The sequence below is a fragment of the Pieris rapae genome, chromosome 5, assembly GCF_905147795.1.
Source record: "Pieris rapae chromosome 5, ilPieRapa1.1, whole genome shotgun sequence".
Lineage (NCBI taxonomy): Eukaryota > Metazoa > Arthropoda > Insecta > Lepidoptera > Pieridae > Pieris > Pieris rapae.
Window position 1 is genome coordinate 8,286,858 of NC_059513.1, and position 27,736 is coordinate 8,314,593.

Genomic DNA, 27,736 nt, shown 5'->3' on the forward strand with positions numbered 1-27,736 from the left:
TGAAAATATCACATTATTTGACATACATATAATGTTTCATCCCTATAAGGAATTGTATGCGACTATGATATACAAAATAATATGAAACATTGAACATTTTAAGTCGCCTAACAGGCGATAGGTACTACGTGGTATTAAACTGTTTGGTCAAGCAAAAACACTTGAATTCTTGTATAATGTTTTATATTCCGTGTAAATAAGTTCCTTTCTACTTTTTCGAAAACGTCATTTTTTTAAACTGCAATACTTTTCGGGTATGGTTACTGAGTTAAACTTAACTATGACTACACACTAAAGTAACAATAACTAATTTATAAATTCGTTTTTAAATATGTGTAGGTAACAATATAATTGTACAGTTTCTGACTTAAGTTTTACCTAAAATACTCTTTAGATTGGTTAACAGATTATTAAACAATGCCAAATCTTTAACGATTCTTAAATACTGTTACATAATTAGTAAAAAAGTTTTTGTACAACTATCTACATCAATAATTAAAAATATCACATACGAAAGGCTCACAATGCAAATTGAGTTACTATCGATAGTTTGTGAAGATTAGCTCTATTATGACTGATGAAATTTCCAATACTTTATAGAGACGTATTTTACGTAAGTCTAATAATTCAATCTCAATGGTAGAGCGACGGGCAAGTTTCTTTTAACGTTTAAATTAAAGTTAAAGTAATAATATTTGATGACTTTGACGTAAACAATTTTAATTTGTTGAAGACGTTGATAAATTAATTGAAATTACCTTATTTCATTTAAAACTGTTAAAATAACTTTCTACTTATCGATAACACTCAAGTTTGAATACAACGAGTTGCATAGCTAATAACGTATTAATACAGTGAATAATGAATCCTGACGAACTCCGTCAATGCTATCATAAATAACATTCGAAATAAATATAATATAGACATTGTCCGTGAAAGAAACTTAACAAGATCAAACCACAAAATGAACCTTATTAATTCACAAAAACGGTGCTATATACCGAATGCTTTTTATAAACAATATTTAAAGTTGTTCGTAGAAGTTCAGGGTTCATGGATTTGAGACGTGGTTCCTAATTTACATTTCTTTAGAAATATGATACAGCTAATACGTTATCGCTTATGACTCACGGTAGAGTGTGTTACTGTAAAGCCTGTCGTGTAGTGTTAGGCAGGAAGAGGCACATCAGACCGCCGCTGGCCAACAGCACGGCTACGATGAAGGTAGGGGCAGGGCAGTAGGTATCCAGTAGAGTGGCGATCACCACGTTCCCGATAATACCTCCCAGACGCGCCGCTACCATAGACACGGCTACTCCAGTGGCTCTGTAATTGTAATGAACATCTTAAAAATGTTACCTATAGTACTAAAACACGCTCCGAAGTAGGGCTGGGCCACAAAATAAAAAAAAACATAAACAAAATTCTATATTTGAAAATTCAAAGAAACTGATTTTCTCAATATAACTTTTCAGTAATCGGGTATATGGAGAGTTTGTAGCGAAAATAGAATCTTGTCAATTATCAATCAATTACATGCCATATATTAAAGTACCTCTTTCACTTCTCTTACCGTAAGTTTGTAGGGAAGACTTCAGTGATGAGACAGTCGAGTGACGCGTTGCCGCAAGATATTACCGAACTAAAGATGGCGCTGACTATCAAGTTGTTAGTCTTATTGTACACGAAGTACATGGCAGCAGAACATGTGCCCGCTGAGAATGTTGCGAATACTGAAATTAAGGTGAACATTACACTTCACTGGAAGTTGTGTAACCTGGCTTTAGTTGGGCACTGTAAGTCAATAAAAATAAATGTGTCTCCTCTTTAGGGTTTACTGAACTTCGCACTTTTATTCTAAAGACATATGTACGTATGAGAACTTTTTCTCAACACGCAAGCACTAGGCAAATTACAAGCTAAAATTAGACATACCTAAGAAGAACTTTCTGCCTAGTCTATCCATTCCAAGAACTGCGAAAATATTAGATGGTATCGCTGCTGCAACAGTGATTAATGACTCCATGAAGACATCAGAGTTTATGTGGGAGTCGCAGCGAGCTTCCGCAGAATGTGTTCCGTATTTGGTGACGTAAGCTGTCACTTGGCAAATGTCGGCTTCAGCGTTATCGTGTGTGCGGGACCACTCGTCGAAGCGGTTAAACATCTCAGGGAACCACATCATTAGTCCGTAGTACCTTAATAGAAACATTCTAGAATTAGTTAAATATGTAACTTCAGATTATATATCTGAATTGATTTCTGTGTTCGTCAATAAATTGAAAATCCAGCACATATTTCATTCACAGGCCTTCAAAGTACATTCAAGTAACACATAAGTTCAAAATACAGCAAAATTGCTTATGTTCTTAAACTATTTTTTTTATAAAAATATAACGTACCCAATATGGAAAGTGAAATTAATTGTGATAGAAATCGCCGTAAACTTAAGAATAGGCGGTACAAATAACTGCTTGCTGTGTTCCACGATATCACTTAACATTTTCCTTAACTTAGACTTCGGTTCTTTAGCTTCAATCTGCTTTTCTTGTTTAGGATGCATTGGCTCTTCTACTAGTAGTTGCTTAACTGGGTACTCCTCTTTACTCCTACCAGTGTTCATCATATAGATTCCTCTAAAGACTTCTAAGGCATCTTCATGACGACCGGTGGATATCAAAAACTTCGGTGATTCAGGCAAAAGAAATAAGAGCGCAGCCACTATGAACGATGGTAGTGACATCACAAGCAGGAATATACGCCACGAGTTGTAAATGAAGGCACCAGATTGTACGCCGATCTCTGTTTAACAAGAGGAGATTACAAATTAGACAAAACTTCATTTAAAATTAATATAACAATATTAATAGATAGGTATATTCTAGATTTTTGTCAAAATATATTCTCATTAAAAAAAGGTATATCAGATTATAGATTAATCTGATATACCTTTTATAATAGGTTAAATTATAGGTATTTAGGCTACGCACCACTTGGTATGATAACCCAAGCGAGTCCCGCCACGAAGAGGTTGCCAAGAGTCCAGAAAGCAGCCATAAAACTTAACATAGCACCACGCTTTTTCTTCGGCTGAAACTCTGCGAAGTACGACCAGATGACCGGGCCTGAACCTCCCAAACTGCATAAAAAGAGAAAATTTTATTATATGTTTTGCCATATAATATAAGCCATTAAGTGACAATGTTTTCTCTTAAATTTAATAGCGTGAAACGTATTTGCGCAAGAAACCGTGTTTTTCAGCATAATTAAAATAATATTTACATTATTATCGCTACTCATATTATCAAGGGGAAGGTGATTACATTTTTAAAGGCAAAGTGTTTTTATAGCGTGAAAGAATATCTAGATTATACGTTTGACACGAGCAAATAAATGATTTGATTTACATTTTAGGTAAAAACGTCGCGGCACGAAAATATTATCTATTAAAATATAAACTTGTCAGCAACTGAATGCATGAAATATTCACTTAAAATCATGAATATACTTACGCTGCTCCGTTCATGAATCTGAACAGCATGAAAAGCTCATAGTTCTGGCTGAAGGAGGAAGCGACGATGGCCAAGGCGTTGATGATCGATATAGCGATGAGGACCCGCTTGCGACCTAAAGTGTCTGCTACGGAGCCCCACGCGTACGCGCCCACCATCATGCCGATAAAGATTATGCTGTTTAGCCATCCCTGTATGCAAACAATATAAATATTTAACGTCACATAATATGGTCTTCTGTAAGAAAATCTTTGAGTAAAAAATAATTGTGTTCTTAAGTTTTAAGTCGCTACTAATATATAACATATTGCTTCTAATATATAGAATATATTATTACTAGCTGCGACAATTAGACTATACTTGTGTATGAGATGAACTAACCTTTAAATAAGAGATGTCCGCCAAATACTAAATCAAATGTAGCTACAATATATTACGTAAATAAATATATTATTGTTTTTATAGTTCTAAAATTTGCACGGCTCAAAGTTGTTTACATAATGATATCACTATTACATCTGATGGTCATGAAACGTAAAACTGACACATTTTAATAAATTGAAGCATTGACGAAATCGTCATGTACACGATGACTGGATTTCCCAAAAGGTTTAACTGCAAAACCACAACCTTACAAGCTTTTTTAACACATATTGTTCAAACATTGACAATAGTTATTCTTAGAAACGTTTTTTTAAATATTTAAATCAATTCCTGGTAGGTTAATAAAATCTTAATAATATATATATTTAGGAGCTAGTTTAAAATGTATTCATACACACTTGTTGAGTCATTTTAATTACATTGTACAGATGTTCATTGTAATCTGACGCACATTGGAAAGATCTATTCTTTACCTATATTATATAGTAAATTTAACTTAAGTCATAAAAACCAAGGCCAATCCATTGATTTAAGTTTTAAAACCTTAATTTTTTTCATAAAATACTCAATGGCCCTTACCTTTGTCTGAGTGGTAAGATCTAGGTCGCACTGTGCTGATGGTAGGATGAAAGACATGGAGATGACGTCCATCTCCTCTGAGGTGCTGACGAGGCCGCATACGGCCAGCAGCAGGTAATGGAAGCGGCCATAGTCTGAAATTCCATATTCAAAATCTTGTATATGTACCTTCTTGAAGGAATATATCAAGTTTTTTTAAAGTCAATGTTTTAAGAACTTTATTTCACATTACAAAAAAAAATAATTTACATGAGAAACTTGATATACGAACGAGACACACGCCGTCGCCGGCCGTCCTAATTTTAGTCTACTAGGCTCATTCTGATATGTAACTTTAATATCCTTTTGAATTGTTTAAACCCGCTAATATTATGAATTTTAGACGGTAATTGGTTAATTAATTGCAGCCCCTCATACATATTAGACTTCTTCAAATAATATGTCCGCGGCTTTGGCAATATAAGCAAACTCGCTCGAGTAATGCGTGTTTTTGATTTTTTTAAAGATAAGCTACTATGGTGACAGTTTTTTTATTAAGATAAAAGTGCTTTAAACATGCAGTTGTTTCGTCAGTGTAAAAAATTGTATCTAAATATATTAAGTGTGTATAGAAGGGCAGTGAATTTGTTTAGCCTAAGTTTGTGTGTCTAAATCATATTCACCAATGTATTAGATCCTAAAACTTGTAATAGAAAGCTGACACATGTCTCGTCCTATTAACTTTTTCACTTAAATTAAATCACTTTAAACATCTGATAGGTCTGTGAAGAATAAATAATTTATATCTAAATTGGATCCTCGAAATCGTTTGCAATAAAATTTAATTGTTTTTGTTGTTAATTGAAACGCTTAGTATGAGAACATCCCAATAAAAACTATCGTATTTCGAATTCTGCAGATACCCGACCATAATATTGTCACGCCACTGTATCCTGTACGTACGTAAACAAAGCTTACTCGTGTCAAACTATTTCTTAGAAGGCCTACGAGTCTCGTACTCTAAGGAAATGCTACGTGAGCGCTCTGCACGCCTCATTCATTAATTACTCATTCATAACAACATTACTTGAAGGCTTCTAAAGGTCTGGGAATTTTCAATTTTAATGTTTTTTTATTCATTACGGACACGCTGAAGTTTATGTGAGTTTTTGTGTACGTCTTAACAAGTTACTTTACAACTTGTTTGTCTTAGTGACTTTTTTTTAGTTAAATAATTATGACTGTCGTTGAAGTTTCTTATTCGCACGATTTTTGTGTTCGAAGCTTACAAATCCATTACAACTATTGTAACGTTGTCAGTATATGAAATTGAGACTATTTAGTTTAAAAGTTTCAACTATTTCTAGAATACGATTTTCGGAATACATATTTAATATCTTTACCACACTTGTCATAAAAACTTTTGGTCAAAAGTTCTCTTTATACTCAACATTTATGCTCTGACTTGGATAATTATTATAAAGAAACACCTCGAATCTGATCAAAACAATTCCCGAAGGCTTATCATAATTCTCGTAAGCAACACGTGTCGTTTGTTGTTGTTTACTCACGGGCTAGTTCGATCGCCTTCTCAAAGTCAGCTTTCTCAGTGTGGCCGCCTTTTTCCGGGTCGAATTTTGTTGGAGATTTTAGTGGGGAGATTCCTGTAAATATTCATAGAATTAAAAAAAAAACCTAATTAGACATCATAGTAATTAAGACCAAAAATGTAGTTTGAATAAACGATTTTTCACGAGTACAATTTTGTCCCAGGTTGAAATTTGGGAATATGTATTAAATTTTTGAGGAATTTACTAAACTAGTCTATAATTCAACCTGGGAGTGGCCGACTGAAAAATGGATAAACTTCAAAACATATCCAGTCAAAAAACGTTACGTTTCAAACTACGACTCATTGAAAAAGGTTAGGAGCAATGACGTTTGTAACCGCTAGACATTCAATTGGCTTGTCTAAATTGGATTGAAACCAACTGATGAAACCCAAAGATTTTAGATTAGTATAGTTTACATATATAACGGCTTATTCAATATTAATTTTTATCACTTACCAATCTCGGTAGTTTTGGAACCTGGTCCGTTAAGCTGGTGGTCAATTTTTACATCACAATCTAGAAAAAAATAGTAATATTAGAAAAGTACTTAAATAGCTTTAGAACTACCCGAAAGAAGAAAAAATACACAATAAGAAAATTTCCAAACTGGTGGTGCTTTAACCTCATATATGTTTGACTTGCCATTGGAGTTTGACACACAACTTTGAGTTTTGAGTGGAATACATGAGGAACGCTTCCTTAAATTACTAACATAGTTATGCAACCTTGTTTTCCGAAATAAACAATTTAAACTATATCTATTAATACTGCACTTTTAATCGACTTTAAAAAGTCTGAAGATAAAACTTTACTTTTTGATGTAACTTTTTTTGTTATTAATCTTTTAAATGGCCATAAGTATTTTTTCAAACATTAATCCGATGGGCAAAAATTTACAGAATATAGTTACCCAGACAACATATTTTTTATAAGCTATGTGCGTGAGTTGTGCTTGCGTTTTGGCGCGAGACAAGAGTTAAAAAACTAATTAATATAATTTATGTAATCTATGTTGATAGGTGTGTGTCACGAGTTAAATGCAAGGTCAATATGACAGTTAAAAGCTGCATGTTTACTTGGAAAAATGGAAAATCTCTATTGATTCGAACGTCATAGTTATAAATAAATTATAAAACTTTTAGGGCCTGTTTCACAATGTATGGATAAAGTGCCAAATAGCTATGCAACACATAAATTATTCGAAATATAAAAGTTCCGAATAAGATACTTGGCATTTCATGACTAATAGCGCTATCTGGCAGTCGTGAAACGCAAAAATACTGTTTATCCTACAAATAAGTAATAAATAGCTTATTTGGAACTTATGCGGACATTGTGAAACAGACCCTTAGCCTTAATAATTATTTCACAAGATAGATTATACAGTTAAATTTCTAACTTTTTTAGACACAGTTCTAAACCCTGAGGTCACGTGTAGAAACTCGGTTTGCGAACAAACATTTTTCTTTTAGGACTTGCTAACTTGTAAAAATATCGTAAGGTAACCGGCAAGTCATAGAACAAAAATTTGAGGATTGTATATGAATTGGGGCCTACATTTCACATACATATAAAAGCTCATGATAATATTAATAAATGAATGAAGTCTTACTGTGAGGTTTCTTGGGCCCAGGGTCAGTTTCTACCATCCTATGCGTGCGGGCAACTATGTATGTTTGCGGCTTGCGATCAACCACACGATCACTGGCTCGGAGTTCGATTCCAACGGCGCCCGGCTCGTCTAAAAAAAAAAAAAAATTAAACTTTTATGGTGACCATAGATACGTAAAATGAGGTAATTTGTATTGTTTATTTGCATAGGTATGTTCACTAATAGGTCATGATTATTGTTTTTTGTACTTTGATCGATGGCTTATTATATATCTGTATATTCATTCAATAAAAATTAATTTATAATTTTAAAAAGCTAATATTTTTAATAACGAAATTGTCTTGTCACAAGAATATGTATTTAAAGGAAAGTACTCGCCACTAGGTAATAAGACCGGCTTTTAAACAATAAAAATAAACATTGAAAACCTGTTCAGTTATTGCGAACTTTTGTTAAGATTTATTACATAGCCCTCTGTCGCTCCTATGATGCGCAATAGAGTCTACAGAGCTAAAGTTACTTGCAAAATAAAAAAAACACTGCATTTTGCGTAGTAATATTGATTTCAAAAAACAAATTATTAGTATATACTTTCTACATATATACAACTTCATGTACAGAATTTTGAAATTGTTTATTTTATTATACATAGGTGTCCTCAATAGCGATTTGGCAATTATCATGCAACTAAGTCATTGCGGTTTTTTCAATGTTAGTACAACAGTAAAACCTACTTCGTCTGCAAAGCACCAGTAAATACTAGATCGCAACAAGGGTGCCCGACACTGATGAATACATTGATAGTGAGCTTATATTTGTGTATCAAAGCAGATGATGAGCTGTCATTATTTTTAGTTTTAATTCAAATAATTTGTTTGTATTCTCTTTATTTTTTTATTAACATATATGTTACAACGCTCTAATGCAAAATATGATTAGGTATTTTAATTGTTGTTGTTAAATAATGATTTCAAAAAAAATAACCTGACATCGAAACAAGGACTTTCAGGCTTAGAAAAGTTTAAGGCCCAATGCTTTAGATGCCATGTAAACTCGAAATTTTATACATATAAGCTTTTTAAATTACTTGTTTATTGTTTGTCTTCAAAGTTTATTCCACCAAAAGGAAAATCGAACTGCTCATTTACTCTTTTTAGTAAAAAAGTTCATAAACAAGGACACATCAGCAAAACAGCTATAGGCACACGAATATTGCATAAACATAATATTCAAGCAACGGTTAAAGATCCGTTACAAATCTCGTTACCGCTTAAAAATTCAATCCTTTTTGAAATTAGACCATCGACAAATTTACTGCTATTATCTGTTTGTAAAGCGTTTCGTTTTTTCGTTGCACAAAATTCCTTTGTGGCTGTGGATTGTGTGTTTAAATAAATTCCTTAAAACTTTGCACTAATTTAAAAAACATTTCAGTTTTATATTTTAGTTTCGTCATTAGTGTTAACTGTTATTTTGATTTTTTAAATTTGCTTCAGACTTTACCTCTTATGAATGGCTTTTGTATCCTTCAAGTTTGTATTAAGTAAAACCGACTTTTTTATTTTTGTCGTCAAATTAATACTTGTATGTAAAAGTGGAGTATTCTTCACTCTATATATATTTAGCCAAACCTTGCCTCTGTCATACTAATCAATACTCATCGCCTATGTCATGCTAATTATTGCAGGTTCATTTGTATCTCTCCAAATACTAATTGTCTAATTTATTAATGGTTCTGAGAACAAAGATTAAGCAGATAACCTTGCTTACCAACAAAAAAGTCGCTAATCGCAGTTTCACAAATACATGGTAGGTGCAGAAAATGTCTTAAAAGCTCTTTAGTTGAGGGATATCAGTTTTTACTGATTAGATTTTTTTATTTCACAATTTTAATTAGGTAAAAAAATGTTTAAAGTTGACACGAATGTCGAGTTACTGATTGTCATCAGATTCTCATTTTAATTACAATAGATTGAAACACGCGTATCCTACAAGCATTCGTTGATAAAAATCGTAAGAAAAATAATTCATTCAATTACAAAGTAGTTTATCATAACAACCTCTACAACGTGTGAATCATTCTTGTAATGAAATTTTTACTATGTTCTTCCCTATAGAGTAGCAATTGATTGCAGGAAGTGATTGTGGTATGACAGATGCATTCTAAGTATGAAAAAGAACTGAAGTTTTAAATCTCTCAGTGAATCATGAATGAAAGCGTAATGCGTTTGCAGTTACATAAACACGAAACTTGGGGTTGAGATTTTTCGTCTATGTAATTTTAAGTCAAGTAAGTGACATACAAATCGTAAACAATTGTTTTGCCAGAAGCGAACCCACGATTAACAGCTTAAACTCTATGAACCAACACCTTCTTGGCGACGCCATTTACTTAGATTTTGCTACAAAGTACTTAATAAGTAATAATTTGCATCGTAGTTATTAGTTTGATATAATTTATTAATAAAACCATATTATGTATATTCATAAACGCGTAAATTATATATTTATTTATGTTAGAATTAGATTAGAGTGATGTAAACAATATAATAGCTACAGATTACACTCCTTCTTCCGCTTGAAATCCAGGTCACACGTTAAACTGCCTAAAACGACATTGGTAAGTTGCTTTATCCTTACAATTGACGTTTTGTAACGACATCTATAATCTACGGCTACAGTCACTGCGATAATGCCATACCCTGAAACGCGCCAACGCAGTTATTCCGCCTGCTAGCAAGATATGACTTCTCTACTTTAGTCCTTTGTCACTGGGCCCTCGGGTTCTGCCGGTGACTAGTTAGTTCGTCTGCGCCTGTTAGGAGGAAGTCCTTGGAGGAACTTCCACAATTCATCCTTCACAGTTTCTTTTGATAAACTTCTATAACAAATTTCTATAACGCCGGACATATTTTCTTCTTATTTTCCTTTACATTGTTTATAAAACTGCACACACATAATTACATTAAATATTCTATTGAAGGTTAATTTGACTATTATTCGTAACAAATTATATTGCTTCTATTGTGAACAATTAAACGTAACGAAAAAGATATATTAGAAAGACGATATTAAATTTTCTATAAGCGTAACTTTATTCTTTTATTTATCGGAATATTTAAATTGCTTTAATTTTCATTGAAGGTTAACATTGCTAATTAAACGTGTGTGCACTTATCCATACTTGTTTTAGGAAAATTTACGGATAAACTTAATCAAATTATTCGTCATAATTATTGGTAGATAGGAGCGTTAAGAGAGATTAACACACAAACTTAGTGAAAACTGTTACTCCCATATGTCGTCGTGTAGATTCTGACTTTTTCTGGTGGAATAATCCGCCCGCTGCCCTCCTTATTATTTAATTATTTTAATTTTACCGATTTTTGTAACGATCAATAAATAAATGAAAAAAATTCAGAGTCATGTCATCAATTTGAAAACGTTTGACATAAAGGAAGCATTCTAAGTGCTAAGAGTGATTTAACCGTAGGTTTATTTCCATACCTGACTACTCAAACTTTCGATAACGCAACAAATACGGAAGAATTAATAGGAACACATTTATTTAAAGTTATTTAAATATTAGTAATTGAGATTGCTTTAATCTTATTAATATTTCATAAATGTTAATTGATTATTTAAATAATATGCAAGAGTAACAATAATTGCATATTTAATTGGTATTAATTATGACACCGTAGAATCATGATTTAAATATTAATGATTTGAAAATAATTTAAAACAATGGCTTTCATAAATTTAAAATATACATTAATAAACTATGTTATATACCTAACAAGTTTAATTGTGACAGTATTGTATAGTTTAGAATCTAAAGTACCTACGTACTATGAACCTGTCAGCCTTAAAGGTGTTTCATAGATGTAAAATGTGAGCGACATTTTACATCATCCATAAAAATTGAATCACTGTTTTTTGGCAAAAATAAAGAAGTTGTAACGTTAATAAAACATTTGTTGTTACGAGTAAGTAAATTTCATTCAGTAATTAATTATAATTAAAAAAATAAAAATTCAGCAATCAGTAATAAACGTGGATCTCTTTTATTTATTCTTAAGAATATTAAAAAATAATGTTGTAGATGCGATTGTTATCTTGGTTAAGTCAGGTGATCAGATTTCTGTCGGATATTGGTAATTTATTACATTTTCAATTATACGTGTTAAAAAAAATACGGTACTTTCACCTCGCTAAAATGCTGACCATAAATATACTAACACAATATTAACAGTGAAAGTGGGTCATGTATAAAAAAAGCTAAATATTTAATTCATATGCGCAACATTATTTGGGTTGAAATAGGATATCGTAACCAAAATTCATCAACATTAATGTACATTATAAATATTAATAATTTAATTATTAGAAATAACTATGATTTTTCATAAAACGATTCCGTTAAAACAAAACGTATTTAATATCCGGAAAATTAAATCTTGCAGCTAAGGAGTGGACTTGTGTTTCAAACCAAGATATTTCACTTCACACCCTTAGGCTTTCTTAATTCTCTATAAAGAGAAGCAGTAACAGAATGTGTTAGCCAAGTTAAACCACGAAATAAGTCGTCCAGGCCTCGCCACGGCGAACAACCCCCCTGTCTATCTATCCCTTTCTAGTACTAGAGGGAAGGGCCACGCAAGAGATGTGATAAGTGTGTACAACCGAGTGCTAGAGTAGACGCAGTAGACACTTCAACAATGCTACATACTACAATGGTACACCTAAGGAAATTTCCTTAGGTGTACCATGAGAGATGTCATTTCACCAGAGTTTCACTAACATTATATTCTTATTCGAACTTTTTTTAAATTTAAAAATAAATAAATCAGTGGCGCTACAACCTCTTTAAGTCTTGGCCTCAGATTAATGAATCTGTTTCATGATCATTTTTAAATCTAATAGGCAAGTAGATGATCAGCCTCCAGTGCCTGACACACGTCGTCGACTTTTTGGGCCTTAGACATGTCGGTTACCTCACGATGTTTTCCTTCACCGTTCGAGCAAATTTTAAATGCGCACATAGAAAGAAAGTCCACTGGTGCACAGCCGGGGATCGAACCTACGACCTCAGTTATGAGAGTCGCACTCTGAAGCCACTAGGCCAACACTGCACTGCTATTTTTAATTTAAAAAATAAATAAATTTTAAAATATTTTTTTTAAGAAATACGTGTCATTATTGGAACGTGTAATTGTAATTACATTATTAATATTTCAGTTATTTTTATTACACATAATTTAGTAAATAAATACTACTTATTTCTGATAACAGTCTATTATCAAAAATTCACTTATTCGATAATACTAAATTTTGCTCGTTGTGTTTAATTTTCACATAAACAGGCTTTCCTGCTATTAAAGCATATCGACAGATTAACAAACATCGATTTTAAGAAGTTACAGTCCAAAAATATTACAAGCAGTATATGCCTTGATGCATTAATTAGCATACAACAAGTAGCATTCTTACCAGAAATGGAACAGCATATAAGTTAGCACTTGAATAAATATGGCATATCTCCTCAAGTTCAAATAGGCACAAGAACAAAACGTTTATCAAATATCACTTGGGTAAACCATTTCACGTCACTCTCAGTCCTACAGAAGTGCATAGAGCCTTGGCAGTCAATAAAATTTCGCTCACAATTTTATTTTTATAATCGATTCTGAGACGTGTTATCAAAGTGAGATCGCAACGGGTTATGTCGAGGCTCTGTTAAACTGTTTGCTAAATTTACTGTCCGCCCCACCTGAGGACGTTTTCGATACACAAAATGCATCTTCCGATTCTTGAAGGTTCAGCGTCAAAATAAGCGAGACGTTTACATACATTACATTGGTATCACATGTTTGTGGCAACTTAAAATGTCTGTCTCTAGCATGATGGTTATGAAAGTAGTATGGGTAATACTCGCTTCATTTCCTATTATATTTCAACATTTCTTCTTGAAGAATGTGAATAATATTAGGACTCTTATGAGTTAATAAAATTAAAATAATACACTTTTACAAATGTACCATTGTCAGCGTTGTAATAACGAACAAAGGGTTGCTTATGAAAACAATTGCGAAATCAACGAACATAATATCCGTACGCATTGTATTGTGAATGATAACTTAAAAAGACTAAACCAATTTGAAAATGGGACCCTAATATCTGTAATTTAAACTTTAAAACTCTATAAATTTGCTGCAATGATGAAGTTAGTTGTACACCTTTAAATGTATTAAGTGTTATGCTTAAATGAAGATTTCTAACAAAGTTACTACTCAAATTATAATTTATAGGACAGATAAACTAATTAGAGTTAATTTGTAAATAATGAAACTTAATTATTATAGATTTAATATTATATTGGAATAAAGATATTTCAATTATGCTTTATCTAGAGTATTCATTAAAATATAATTACTTCAATTAAAATGACTATATTTAAATGAATATACGAATCGCGTAATAATTGCTTGTGGTTAAAGAATTGTTGATGTTATGTTATTAATAGCCTAATTAAATAAGTATCTACTTTAAGATCTAAACAAATAGGTCTAGAGTTTATTTTGTACTAAGGAGCGTACAGGCTTTTTGGACATACCTGGAGTGTTACGTTTTGAAGATTGACTACAGATCCATTTTGTATAAATAATGTTATTTGTCTTCATAACTAACTCCCACGAGCACACTAAAACTTCGTCTGAAGTCTAAGAAGCATAATAAACATGTAAAAGTGATATATATTAAAACAACTTTTGTAAACAAAGCTTTGTCCTTAGAAAGTAGCGGTTGACTCAAGGTTCAAACATCGGCAGCTTGGTGGATCATGAAGTACAGTTTCGCATAATTGCAACGACAAAACAGTAGTTTCATTGCACTGTTCAATTGAAATTGTATGTAGTTATTAAATTCATTTAGCAACAAAAACAATACTTAAAAGCCCTATAAAAAATATGTCCACGCGTCATACATAATGTACAGGCAAGAAGCCTAGTGTTCCTATGCGAAACAATAATTATTTTGTCGGGAATCGAGCTGTCCTTGGGTATCAAACGATAACCACTAAGAAACAAATATGGACTCCCTTTTCAGACGAAAGGTCGTTATGTTGTAACGAAATAGATAAGATTAGATTTACAGGTGTTTGATGGTATTGTTTTTTTATATCTTAACTTCTTAAATAAAGGTCATTTCGTTTCTTTTCATGGTTATGTAAAATATATAAAAATTAATATGTGTATTTACGCGTGTTGCAGTTTTATTCGTTTTATTTTTGCTAGCGTAATATTTTTAACCACTAAATTTAGGTGTAACAATAGTTTATAGGTACCTAGGAAATGCAATAACTGGTTAACAGACGGGTCGACATGACACTGATTTAAAAGTAATCAATCGAGCTGACCTCCGAAGGTGTCTCGTGAATGAGTAGACCGGTCTGTGAAGGTGAAGGTAATGTCTACGTAGCTCTCATTTAGTGATAGAAGTGAGTTTTATTATTTTTAACATTGTAATAATTACAACATGATTTGTCGCCCTGCTTGTTGCCATGGTTACGCTGTTATTAAAATAAAATCATGGTAAAAAATACTGAAAAAACTTAATTCGAGTAAGGGCAAGATTCAGAAATCATAGAGGGAAGTACGACTGCAGTATGTTTAAAATCCAATACTTTTTGACACACACGAGTCACTCTTAGCGCTAAGTTTTGATTCTTAATCAACCTTAGTGCGTGTGTGATTGGATAATATTGTAACATTACATAATTGTTTGCCAAAGACAATAAAATTTACGTAGAATTATTTTAAGTATTTCTTGTCTCCTTTATTATTTGCAAAGTAACACGAGAGTAAGGGATATATATAAAGTAGTAAGATCTACAGTTTATCGTACATAATAAAGTGTTAGCCTCGCGACCGTATCTAGTATTCTATGATTTAGTTAGAATCGTTTCTGCTAAACTCATTCTTATCCCTCCCACCGCGGAACACGTAGTTCCGCGGGGTCCAGCCTTGTCGTGGCGGGAGGGCTCAGTACCGGCAGCACGGGGCTTATACCTGAACGTGCTGCTGGAAAGCAAATGGGACCACCACGACGTAATTAGCCGCTCCCGACAGGTTCTCATTAGAAGAACCATGTGAGATGCGGCCGGATAGATGGCGCTTTAGGTGCCTGGGCACTTTAGCGATCTGTGTTTTGTCTTGTTCGTGTCTCAACGTGCTTCCAGCACTTCAACAGACTGATTTGCGGAGCGTTGTGTGCGTGCTCACTTATTGTATCCCGCTTCCCTTATCCGGGAGCGGCGTTTACTTGTGTTGGTGTTATGTGTGTTTCCTACTCCCTTAAAGGGGATTGGGGAGAGTGGTGTTTCACGTCCGTCTGTATAAATGTTCTTGTGTTGCTTCGGTACATGCGAGGCCAAGGTGGAGGACAAGCGGTTATTCATTCCGTGCGTCCTATGCGCGGCTGTCTCTTTCTCGGCCTACATTGGTCCGCCGTACCCGCGCTATCTCTAATTCTTATTACTACAACGTGTACTATTCATGTATACTTTGTCCGTATACAGGTCACCTGAATCCCAAGTTTCGGTTCCCGGCGATGGGATGCATGACCGGGGGGGCTTAAACCCGGTCACTAGGGCACCAGGGAGGGGAGCTACCCCTCCTTAAATTAAAAGCACCACAAAGCATGGAAAGTAACGGAAAAGATAATAATACCCCAGGAGGGTCAAATCCCTCCCATGACCAAGAGGTCATGGCATCCGGTCCGCATCGTATTCTGGGGGCGGACCACGACCATGCGACAGAACCCAAAAACTCACGACCTGGCAATAATACGGAAATACTGATCAAGCTTACGGATCGTAGCGGGCCGTTGGAGGGGTGCTCAGGCGCCTCTAAAACGCCCTCTACACAAGGAGAGATCGCAAAAAGGGAGAACAATGAGACCGTCCAGCGCACTCGATGTCAATCACCGGTGCAAAGTGCAACCTGGTCCTACGCGATGGCTGACGATATGGGCTCAGACTCAACCGGCTCCATGTTGAGCATAAGCTCGACACACACTCAACAGCGTCCTCGAGGCTTAGGTGAGGCCCCTTGCACCCCAGGGGAGAAGTCGCGCTTTTGGCGTCCCCGAAAGAGAACGAGACAGGACGACGAGGAGAGTAGCTGCAGCGACACCCCTACTCTTTCGCGTGAACGCACGAAACCGGGGTACCAAAGAGCCCGAAGAGTGGAGAGAGAAAGTGAAGCCGAGGCGGAACTCGCGGTTCTTAACGAGAAACCCACCGAGACGGGTACGGTCGGAAACGCCAGAAAACGCATCGAAGAAAACCTGGCTGCCGTAGATAAAGTGGCCAGGTGTTCTATGAACCTAAAAGGTACCTTTGTCGCCGCTCTCAAAAAGGCAGTTGCAGCAATCAGAAAGGATGCTGACAGTCTGGCGGAGAAAACGCTTTCGGATGAAACTCGAGCTTTGCAGCTAGAAAATGAACGCCTCCGTGCACAACTTAATTTACTACAAGGCGAGATGCGCGAGTTGAGGCTGATCTTGAAGGGGGCCCCGAAGGACCACCCAACTGTCAATGTAGAAGAAATGGAGGCTCGTATCCTCCGCCAGGTAGGTGAGCATATTAATGCTCAACTAAAGGATCTCGGCTCAATACCTAACCTGGAGCCGCCACTCCTTCCCCTTCCAACTGTAGATAGTAAAAAAAGCAAGAAAGGGAAGCCACCTCTCAAATCACCGAGGTCAAGGGATCCCCTCACTTCCTCAGCAGCACCGAAGACAAAGCGGAAGAAGGCAACCGTGCAGGCGCAAGCTACTAGAAAGGAAGAGCAAAACAGCTTGGCAAAAGTGCCGAGAAAGGAAATGTTTGGAGGAAATACCCCTGCCTCCTCTCCTGCAAGTGCCATTGTATTACCACCCACTCGACCCTCTTTGGCTACCAACAATGAAGAAGGTTGGACGATGGTTACCAAAAAAAGGCGAAAACCGGCAACGGTAACACAAAAAAATGTGACAGCTTCAAAGTCTGAAAAGCCCCCGGCCAGGTCGCTGCCCAAGCTTAAAGTACCTCGCACCGCTGCAATTGTGCTGACTCTGCCTAAAGACGCCGAAGCTAAGGGTGTAACCTATGCCGCTGCCCTTAAAGAAGCGCGCGCTCAAATAGATCTGAAAGAGGCTGGCATTGAGGGTGTTAAGTTTCGCCGAGCGGCAACCGGAGCCACTATAATTCAGATCCCTGGAGCTGGTAGCGGGGAAAAGGCTGACATTCTTGCCAAGCGCCTCAAAACAGTACTGAGTGACAGTGGAGTCAAGATTAGTCGGCCCATCCGATGCGCCGATGTCCGAATCTCTGGCCTGGACGACTCTATCACAGCGGACGAACTGCGCGAAGCGATTGCGGCAAAAGGAGAGTGCCTGGCTGATCAAATTAGGATCAGCAACATACGGCAGGACAGATCGGGTCTTGGTGCAGCCTGGGTTAACTGCCCCATAACGGCCACTAAGAAACTCTTAGCGGGGAGATTCCTCGTCGGCTGGGTAGCGGCAAATATTAGTGTTGCAAAGCCAAGAGAGCTACGGTGCTTTCGATGCCTACAAGTCGGGCACGTAGCTAGCCGCTGCATGGCCGACACTGATCGTAGCCAACTATGTTTTCGCTGCGGTCAAGCAGACCATAGAGCAGCCTCCTGCAGTGCAAAACCCAAGTGCCTACTCTGCGACGAGGCCGGTAGGAAAGCGGATCACAGGCTAGGGGGAAATAGTTGCACGGCTCCCAGTGTGAAATTTTCCAGACGCCACCCTTCACTTAAAAAGAAGTCGCCCGCAAAGTCTCCGCGTAACAATGCGCGCATGGAGGTTATTTAAACCGCAGTAAATTATCATGGCCTTACGGATTCTCCAGAGCAACTTAAACCATTGCGCTGCTGCGCAAGACCTACTGTACCAGAGTCTGGCGCAGTGGAATATCAACATTGGCATTATTTCCGAGCCTTACTCAATACCCGAAAAAACGAACTGCATTGGCGACCTCGACGGTCTGGCCGCAATTATCGTTACTCCGGCAGACAGCTCGCCCTGCATTGGCCCAGTCCGAAAAGGCCACGGCTATGTGGCAGCAAAGTTGGGTAGCGACATGTGTATCGTGAGCACTTACTTCTCCCCCAATCGCTCCCTAGCTGAATTTGAGGCCTTCCTAAACGAACTGGAAACCCTGGTGCAATGGAGTCACCCGAGACATTTAGTCATCGCTGGGGATCTGAACGCGAAGTCCGCGGCCTGGGGTTCGCCGGTGACCAGGCCACGGGGAAATGCGTTGATGGATTGGGCAGCAGCGCACTGTATGGTAGTGGCTAACAAAGGCTCTGATGCTACGTGTGTTCGAGCAAATGGTGAGTCGATTGTGGATGTCACGTTCACGAGCACCCAACTCTCATGCTGTATCCAGGACTGGGAGGTCCTGACGGAGGTTGAGACGCTTTCGGACCACCGATATATCCGTTTCTGCATCCTCCCTCCGTCGGCAAATCCTGTTCCGGTTTCGACAGAACTGGGCCCAAAATGGGCACTTAAGAGTCTGAACAAGGAGCAGGCGGAGTTGGCAACGATTGTGCAGGCCTGGTGCCCCAGCCCAGCCTCCGTAGAGCCTGAAAAAGAAGCAGAGTGGTTTCGTGGCGCACTGACGAACATCGCGGATGCTGCGATGCGAAGAAGCCGCCCTGGACCTCACCGGACCAGTGTATTCTGGTGGTCGGCAGAACTCGCCCAGTTGCGGTTTGCTTGTGTTGCAGCTCGTCGAGGCTACACGAGGACTCGCAGAAGGCGACCCATTCGCGCAGTAGAGGAACGGCAAGCATATAGCGCATACCGAACTGCAAAACTGGCGCTGCGAACAGGTATCGCCGAAGCAAAAAAGAAAGCATGGCAAGAACTGCTGGACACTCTCGAGCGGGATCCATGGGGGCGCCCGTACCAAATAGTTACAAACAAGCTACGCTCGCGAGCCCCACCCCTCACGACACACATGGAGCCGGAACTGCTCAGTACAGTGGTGACAGAACTCTTTCCTAAACGTGACGCCTCGAGCACCCCACATGATACGACTTTGGACCACGGAGAAATAGTGTCTGAAGTGTCTCCTTCGGAGCTTAAGACGGCAATAGCACGCATGTCCTCTAAGAAGACCGCACCCGGCCCCGATGGCATGCACGGACGAGTGTTGGCTCTGGCCCTCGACGCTGGTCTTGACATGCGCTTTCGAAACCTCCTCACGGAATGTCTTAAAAGGGGCCTTTTTCCGTCGACATGGAAGACAGGTCTGTTAGTTCTTCTAAAAAAGGGTGGAAAACCTCCGGAGTCACCATCAGCGTATCGTCCTATAGTTCTTCTAGATGAAGCCGGTAAGCTTTTCGAGCGTATCATTGCCGGCCGAATTTATAACCATTTGGAAACTATAGGACCGAACATACATGAGGCTCAATTCGGTTTCCGAAAAAACAGGTCAACGATCGATGCAATTGCGCAACTGCGAGGAGTGTGCGAGGAGCAGGTGTCACGGGGCAGAGTAGTTCTAGCGGTGTCGTTAGACATTGCGAACGCCTTCAATTCCTTGCCCTGGGACTGTATCCTGGATGGCCTGCGCCACCACGGCTTACCGGCCCATATAAGAAGATGTGTAGCATCGTACCTTAACGGCCGTCGTGTCATCTTCCCGAAACAAAATAGCATAGGGAGCCACCTCATCAAGTGCGGCGTTCCACAAGGTTCGGTTCTTGGCCCCCTCCTTTGGAACATAGGTTACGATAGAGTGCTGCGAGGGGAACTAGTTCCGGGAGTGTCAACGATATGCTATGCAGACGACACCCTCGTGGTCGCTATTGGACAAGATTTTAAGGAGGCGCGCCTTCGAGCGACAGCTGGAGTAGCTCGGGTGGTTTCTGAAATCAAAAAGATCGGCCTCGAGGTCGCCCTTCAGAAATCAGAAGCTATATGCTTCTACGGACACAGAAAAGCTCCACCCCAAGGCGCAGACATAATTGTCAGTGGAGTAGTCATCCGGGTTGGTACCACGCTTAAATACCTAGGGCTGATTCTCGACCCACGGTGGACTTTCAGACCACATTTCGCAGCACTTGCCCCTAAGCTCACCGCCACCGCAAACATGCTCTCGCGCATAATGCCGAACCTCGGCGGGCCGAATGGGGGGTGTCGCCACCTTTACGCAAATGCGATCCGGGCGAAAGCACTCTACGGGTGCCCAATATGGGCCGACAAACTTACCAGGCACAATCGCACGATTCTCAGGCAGTCGCAGCGAGTGATCGCAGCCAGGGTTGCGAGGGCGTACCGCACTGTGTCCTATGACGCAGTGTGTGTCATAGCCGGTACCGCACCCTGGCATCTCGACGCGGTTGCTTTTAGCGAAGTATATTGGCGGAGAGCCGAAACCAGGGAAAGAGGAAGCAACCCCACACTGGAAGAAATAAACGCTTGGCGAGCCCTGGAAGCCCAAGAAATGCTAGCAGAGTGGGAAAAGGAGCTGGCGGGAGCGACTGCCGGTAAATATACTATAGAAGCCCTCAGACCCCTGCTCCAACACTGGGTAAGGAGGCGCTGGGGCCAGCTCAGCTATCGTCTTGTGCAGATCCTGTCCGGACACGGATGTTTCGGTAGTTATCTGCACAGAGTAGTAGGGTGTGAAGAGGCACCAACCTGCCACCACTGTGCCGGAGACAGCCCGGATGACGCCCAGCATACGCTGAGAGACTGCCCAGCATGGGACGTGGAAAGGGGACCGTTGCTGGATGCACTCCAGGGCGAGGACGCAACACTTCCAAATGTATTGAAGGTTTTAGTGAGCGCGAGAAATGACGGCCCGTGGAAAATATTTTATAATTTCTGCGAGGCGGTCATGAAAATAAAAGAAGAGGCGGAAAGGACCAGGAAGCTTTGTCCCGATGCCCATCCGCGACGGCGAAGAAAACCGCAGGCGCGTCGCATAAACGCGCGACGCGCTCACCAAATTCTCGCCGCCTAAAAAGTGCCTAAGCGGGGAGCAGGGGTCCATGCGTCTAAAAGAAGGGATGATGACCCATCCCTGCAAGTACTGGACCCGATCTCCCCTAGCTATTTGTAAATGCGTATGGCCCGGTCTGTGAAAGATGCTTGCTGTGTCAAGCATCCTCACAAATCAACAATGGGCGGGAAGAGGCGGACGCAACCGCCGCATCGCGTGTTGGGAAGCGGATAAGGCTCTGCTGTTACCGCATCCCGCATAAGGCGATTGTTGGTGGCACCTTGGGGTTTTAGTGGGTATGCACAATGGCGAGTCCCACATAATCCTTCTGCACCAAGCAGTCGCGCCGCGGAAGGGTATGCGCAAAGCATTTCCCCAAGAAAAAAAAAAAAAAAAAAAAAAAAAAAACTCATTCTTATATTTATTGACGTTATACTTTCTCCAAATATATATTTATTTAAGTAATTAAGGCTACTAGGCCAATGACCGCTGTAGTTATATATTTGCAATAAATATTTGTAAGATTATATTTAAAATGGTCAAAACTTGAATGTATGTGTACCTGCATTAATGTTAAAAGACTAAAACAAAATTGGGTCTTTTATTACCAGATCTGCATAAATTATAATCTGTGTTGATGACAAAAATAGTTTTATATGAAAATATTTTAGACAAGTTTTTATTGTTATGAATCAGACTTTTAATTATTCTTGATTTGCTTTTATTTTCTATTTAAAAACTAACCTAAAATATTATTTTTAATTAGTTATTGTGTTAAAAAAACTTTTAATCTTTAGGTTTCAAAGTAAATATGAGTTTAACATTCCATTTACTCTCAAAAAAAGGGGTAGAAAATAAAAACCTCGACCTAGTTGAACCCTCATTACTATCTTTTTATGTTTTGTTACTAATGAGATCAGTAGGTATGCAAATCCCTCCAATACACATGCTAACTATATGATAAGTTAGTCTTGTAATAGCTAATTTATTTCTTAAGCCTGTTTAAATACAAAGACGATATGAATTTAGTGAATTATTTTCGGAAAATTACATGTAATATTTTTGCATTATTTCCACGTAATTTAAAACGTATTTGTTACTTATGAAAGGAGAACATTAGTTTTGGGATATAAAATATTGCCGTCTTATTAAAAAAACAAATGAGTCTAAATGCATTGTCTCTACATAAGTACTCTACTGTCTCTTTTCATCATAGTGTAAATACAGATTGACAGAAAGAGACGCAAGTACAAGAAAAGAGTGTATTTAATAGCGTTTATAATGAATAAATACTAACTACAATGCTGTTATCAATCATGATCATCTTTTGTTTCTTATACAAATATTCAGCCTTCGTGGATAACAGATTGATTCATCTACAAACACACATATTAATTTAGTTTAAATGTAATAAAATTCGTTAGGAATTCTATTGCGAACATCAAAAATGGGAAACACGGGGAATCGAAACCTGAGCCCTGGTTAAGCGTGTTAACCAAGTCAGCAAGGTCAACTAGATAATAGTTAACCTTATACATGATGCCTGTTCAATAAAATGCTTACTATATAAAACCAGATAGAAATCTACGTAGATACAGCGATGTCGAAATTCATATTGACACAATGATCCATGTTATCTTGGTCCATATTTGAGCTATGCGTGATCAACTGAAGGATGCAGCCTGTCAGCTACCGAACTACTAGTCAACAAATGACACTTATCTTGTGTAAATTTGTAAAAGCAAATATCATCTCATCTAACAATGTTACCTACGACGCGGTTACATAAATATATCAGTCCGAAAATATTGCGACTAAACTTGGAACTACATACTCTTCAAACATATTTCACGTTTTTACTGAACACTTATGGTTTAGACGCATTGAGTATTTAAATTTTTTTTCAACCTCAGGGTAGATTACTATTACAATTTTAAGTTATTTATTGTAATCTATCAGTGATATTGGTTTTTTTCATAGAACTGGGGGCAAACGGGCAGGCACCTGATGTTAAGTGATACCGCCGCCCATGGACACTCAATGCCGGAGGGGTCGCGGGTGCGTTGCCGGCCTTTTTTATTGTGCACTTAAATACATAAAAGTATAAACTCTGTATGAGATGGATAATGAATTGGTATCAACGAAATTTGTCTCACCTTGTATAAGGTTAAAAACCTACATTAAAGACGTAAATACATCTCTTTTTGAATAATTAAAATATTCACAAAACCTTAATTGCAGTATTTGTTTTATAATGAACAAATAACGTTGATGAATAGCAACTTTGTCAAATAACATCGTACATTCACAAAGGACAGGTGATTCATGGAAGATTACAATAACACTAAGATCTAAATTGTAAAGGCTAAGATAATTCACGAGTCTAAACGTGTTAATGACGGAACAGTAGCTGGTAGATGTCGTGTTTTGCAAATTAACATAGGTCACTTACCGGTCGGTCTGATGAGCCTCTTCTTGGCTGATGGAGTCTGAGTGTTCCGCCAACGAATTGGCTATGAACGAGAGTGAATAAGAATGGGATGAACTTGGTTCGACGGAGACACACTCGTGCGAGTGTGAATAATAATGATACTGCGACGGATATATATCAAAAAGCAGGCCTCGCCGTGTCAACAGAAGCAATCTTCCAGTAAATACAACGAGAAAACATTTAAATATTATTTGGTTAAGGATTCGAGATTTAACACCACACAAGTAGATGTTCACGCGAATTGTTTTTAATGTTGGATGACAAAACCAAAATCTATAATATTAAATTATAGATGTATATATATAGAATATTAAATTATTTATATATATATATATATATATATATATATATATATATATATTTTTCATTCCCTCTCTTTTTATGTTTACATTACATTTTCAATTCATCATCCGATGGCTTGAAAGCAGTCCCTACGTCAATTTGTGCAATTTTAAATATTCATGTATAAATTAAGATCATCAAAAAAAACTAAACTGTGTTTTTTTACTTTTTGATTATCTAATGGCGCTTCTAAACGGGCCATGTTTTGCTGCAATTGATGGCTGCAACACATGGCCCGGCAACATTGCAAACAATGTCAGCCACACTATGCAATGTTGCAGTAATGTCCCGGCCATATAGCCAAACATGTTTTGTGTAGCCACTTATGGCCGATATGGCCCCGATGGGTTGCCGAACGATCGCTAGGCTATCGAATTCAACTGCAATATTGCACAGCCAGTTCTATTGTTGTTTCAGTCACTCTCTTTGTTATGGCATAGTGTATCCTTTTCTACGCGACATGAAGTTTGCTATGAGTGAAGTGTGCCTGTTGCTATATTCTGTGTTTTGCGATCAGCTGCATTTTGACAACTACGTAAAAATGGTTACTGGTCTAACAAGACAATTACTGATTTTATTGAAGAAATACATTTGCACCCCGAGTTGTGGGATATAAAAACCGGCTCATACAAAGATAGAAATTCTAAAAAAGATGCATGGAATGAAATCGCTGAAAAGTTTGGCATAACAAGTAACGAGGCTTATAAAAAATTCAGAAGCCTAAGAACTTACGCAAATAATGAGGAGAAAAAGAAGAAAAGTGGTAGTGCTGGCGGTAAAACAGTAAAGTGGTTTGCTTAAGATGCGATATCGTTTCTCTTTACTCAAAATACCACGAATATAGGATTACATAGTGAAAATGAAAACTTCTAACGTAAGTATCTTTAATAAAATATTTTAGTCATTATAAATGTACATATCTCTGTATTACGTATGTATCATATCGATTGATAAATTGAACTTCTTCCCTCGAAATCTTTTGCAACTTGTTTCTATTCTGTTACTCCTGACGGCATCTGAAAGGCTTAAAGATATACTAAAAATTTTATGCATTCACAGGCGACTGAAACTACATACTGACATCAGTGCTGACCCACGTGAAGTCGTAGAATCAGAAACAACCGACACTTTGGAAGCCGTCGATACTACTCCAAAACCACGTACTAAAAGGCTCAAAATATTATACGCGATGCTGGCGAAAATAAAAACGAATATGCTGCTACTAGATACCTATTATTATTAAATTTAAAAAGTACATAATAGTTACTACCTATGCGTAACATATTTAATAAACCTATGTTAACTTACCTTGATGTATTATTTTAATCCTTCTATAATAGCTGTACACACCTCTTGTATAAAAGTTGAAATCTAACACTCTACTTGAAATCTAACATCTAACACGGAACAGGTACATAAAACTTTTAAATGAATCTCCTGTTGCCAAAAACCGTAGAGTTATCGCAAATCTCGTGATGGCGATGAAACATGTATTGCTGTTCTCATGTTTGTATCATTTCTTTTTATTTTTGGTCCAATTTTGTTTAAGAGAAAGTCAAAGTCGCCTTTTGAAATTCTAGCCAAGTTCTTGAATAATTTATTATCAAGGCTTATTACTGCTAGACTCAAATTGTCTACAGTTTCACGCCTATTTAAATAAGGTCGAATCCTCAATCTCTTCTTTTTCTGTTCTTTTAAAATTAATATAAGCTGCTGCGACAAGTGTGATTTCATCAGCCATTGTTGCCGGTATGTGTGGCCCGTTTAGGAGTCTGCATCATGGGCCATACTATTGCTGACATATTGCAACACATGGCCCGGCCATAGATTGCTCGGCCATCATCTGCATTAAAACATTTTTGTGATGGCCGGACAATTAATTGCCAATAGTGCAGCCATCAATTGCAGAAAAACATGGCCCGTTTAGAAGCGCCATAATAGAATTACACTAAAAAACACGGTTGTGTTTTTAATCATTTTTGTGGAAGCTATTAAAGTATAAACAATTAAGATAAAATCTTAAAATAGTCAATACTTAGCAAACAAACGTGTGACGTTTAGGAGATAGTGATTAAGTCGGAGGCTTATATTAAAAATCTACATACTATGGTCGAATAACAGCCTGATTACAATATTTTACACTTACATAAAAGAAACTCTACTAAACTGAACATTAACACTAGAAAATGTTTTTTTCATTTCACATTCAACACTTGTTTGGTTTGTAGGATTTTTTTTTAATATACAGGGCGTCCCACGGCGATGCCACACGGAGGGAAAGTACCTTAAATATTAATGATAGGATATTTTACTGAAAGAAGACATCGTTTTATTTTTAATAATAAGTAGAACTGCATTCACAGATTTTTTAAAAATCGCCTACCTCAACCGGGAATCGAACCCGCCAAATGTGACAGTAAAATTACATGTATTTTATAATAGCGTTTGAAAGGGCTACTCATAAGCATTATTTTTTCCTTAATAACCTAGCATATTAAATGAAACTAAAAACATAAAATTTTACATTTTATTAAAAAAAATAATTTATCAAATGCTCAAAATGTGATCCGTTCTGTTGTATACAAATTCTCACTCTTTTAATAATTTCTCTCCCTATCGATTTACTTATTTTTGCATGGTGGATGTTTGAAATAATACGTCTAAGTTCATTTTGTAACTCCTGCACACTGTTGTACCGGTTCCTGTAAACTAAATCTTTTACATAACCCCATAAAAAAAAATCAAGTGGGGTTAGATCTGGGGATCTCGGTGGCCATCTAATTTGTCCAAAAGTGCCGATCCAGGAAGGAAAATGCTCATTAAAAAAAAAAGATTTAGTTTACAGGAATCGGTACAACAGTGTGCAGGAGTTACAAAATGAAGGGAGAGAAATTATTAAAAGAGTGAGAATTTGTATACAACAGAACGGATCACATTTTGAGCATTTGATAAATTATTTTTTTTTAATAAAATGTAAAATTTTATGTTTTTAGCTTCATTTAATATGCTAGGTTATTAAGGAAAAATAATGCTTATGTGTAGCCCTTTCAAACGCTATTATAAAATACATGTAATTTTACTGTCACATTTGGCGGGTTCGATTCCCGGTTGAGGTAGGCGATTTTTAAAAAATCTGTGAATGCAGTTCTACTTATTATTAAAAATTAAACGATGTCTTCTTTCAGTAAA

General features: G+C 37.4%; 1 protein-coding gene and 1 long non-coding RNA gene across 3 annotated transcripts; both read right to left on the bottom strand.

Annotated features, from left to right (window-relative positions):
- Positions 1-239: 239 nt before the first annotated feature.
- On the bottom strand, positions 240-24,312 carry LOC111004423 (synaptic vesicle glycoprotein 2B). Of its 2 annotated transcripts, none has more exons than XM_022275452.2 (11): positions 24,167-24,312; positions 7,680-7,808; positions 6,524-6,583; positions 6,026-6,118; positions 4,476-4,609; positions 3,513-3,703; positions 2,991-3,139; positions 2,403-2,802; positions 1,936-2,198; positions 1,574-1,733; positions 240-1,326 (listed from the first exon to the last, which is right to left on the bottom strand). In XM_022275452.2, the coding sequence occupies exons 2-11, from the start codon at positions 7,714-7,716 to the stop codon at positions 1,143-1,145; spliced, it is 1,671 nt and encodes a 556-aa protein (XP_022131144.2). In that variant the 5' UTR covers positions 7,717-7,808; positions 24,167-24,312; the 3' UTR covers positions 240-1,142. The 2 variants fall into 2 exon arrangements, with proteins under 2 accessions (XP_022131144.2, XP_022131145.2); XM_022275453.2 differs by lacking the exon at positions 24,167-24,312 and adding an exon at positions 13,173-13,388.
- A 1,102-nt stretch (positions 24,313-25,414) lies between these two features.
- On the bottom strand, positions 25,415-25,972 carry LOC123689218. Its single transcript, XR_006750244.1, has 2 exons — positions 25,856-25,972; positions 25,415-25,563 (listed from the first exon to the last, which is right to left on the bottom strand). It is a non-coding gene; the product is annotated as an uncharacterized LOC123689218 (long non-coding RNA).
- Between the last annotated feature and the right edge of the window lie 1,764 nt (positions 25,973-27,736).

Excerpts from the sequence above, each read along its gene's own strand:
- LOC111004423 (XM_022275452.2), bottom strand. The coding sequence starts at position 7,716 with ATGGTAGAAACTGACCCTGGGCCCAAGAAACCTCACA. Across the intron at positions 3,704-4,475 it reads ATCTTACCACTCAGACAAAG|GGATGGCTAAACAGCATAAT; the intron begins GTAAGGGCCATT and ends GTTTGCATACAG. Across the intron at positions 1,327-1,573 it reads GTCTTCCCTACAAACTTACG|AGCCACTGGAGTAGCCGTGT; the intron begins GTAAGAGAAGTG and ends TTACAATTACAG.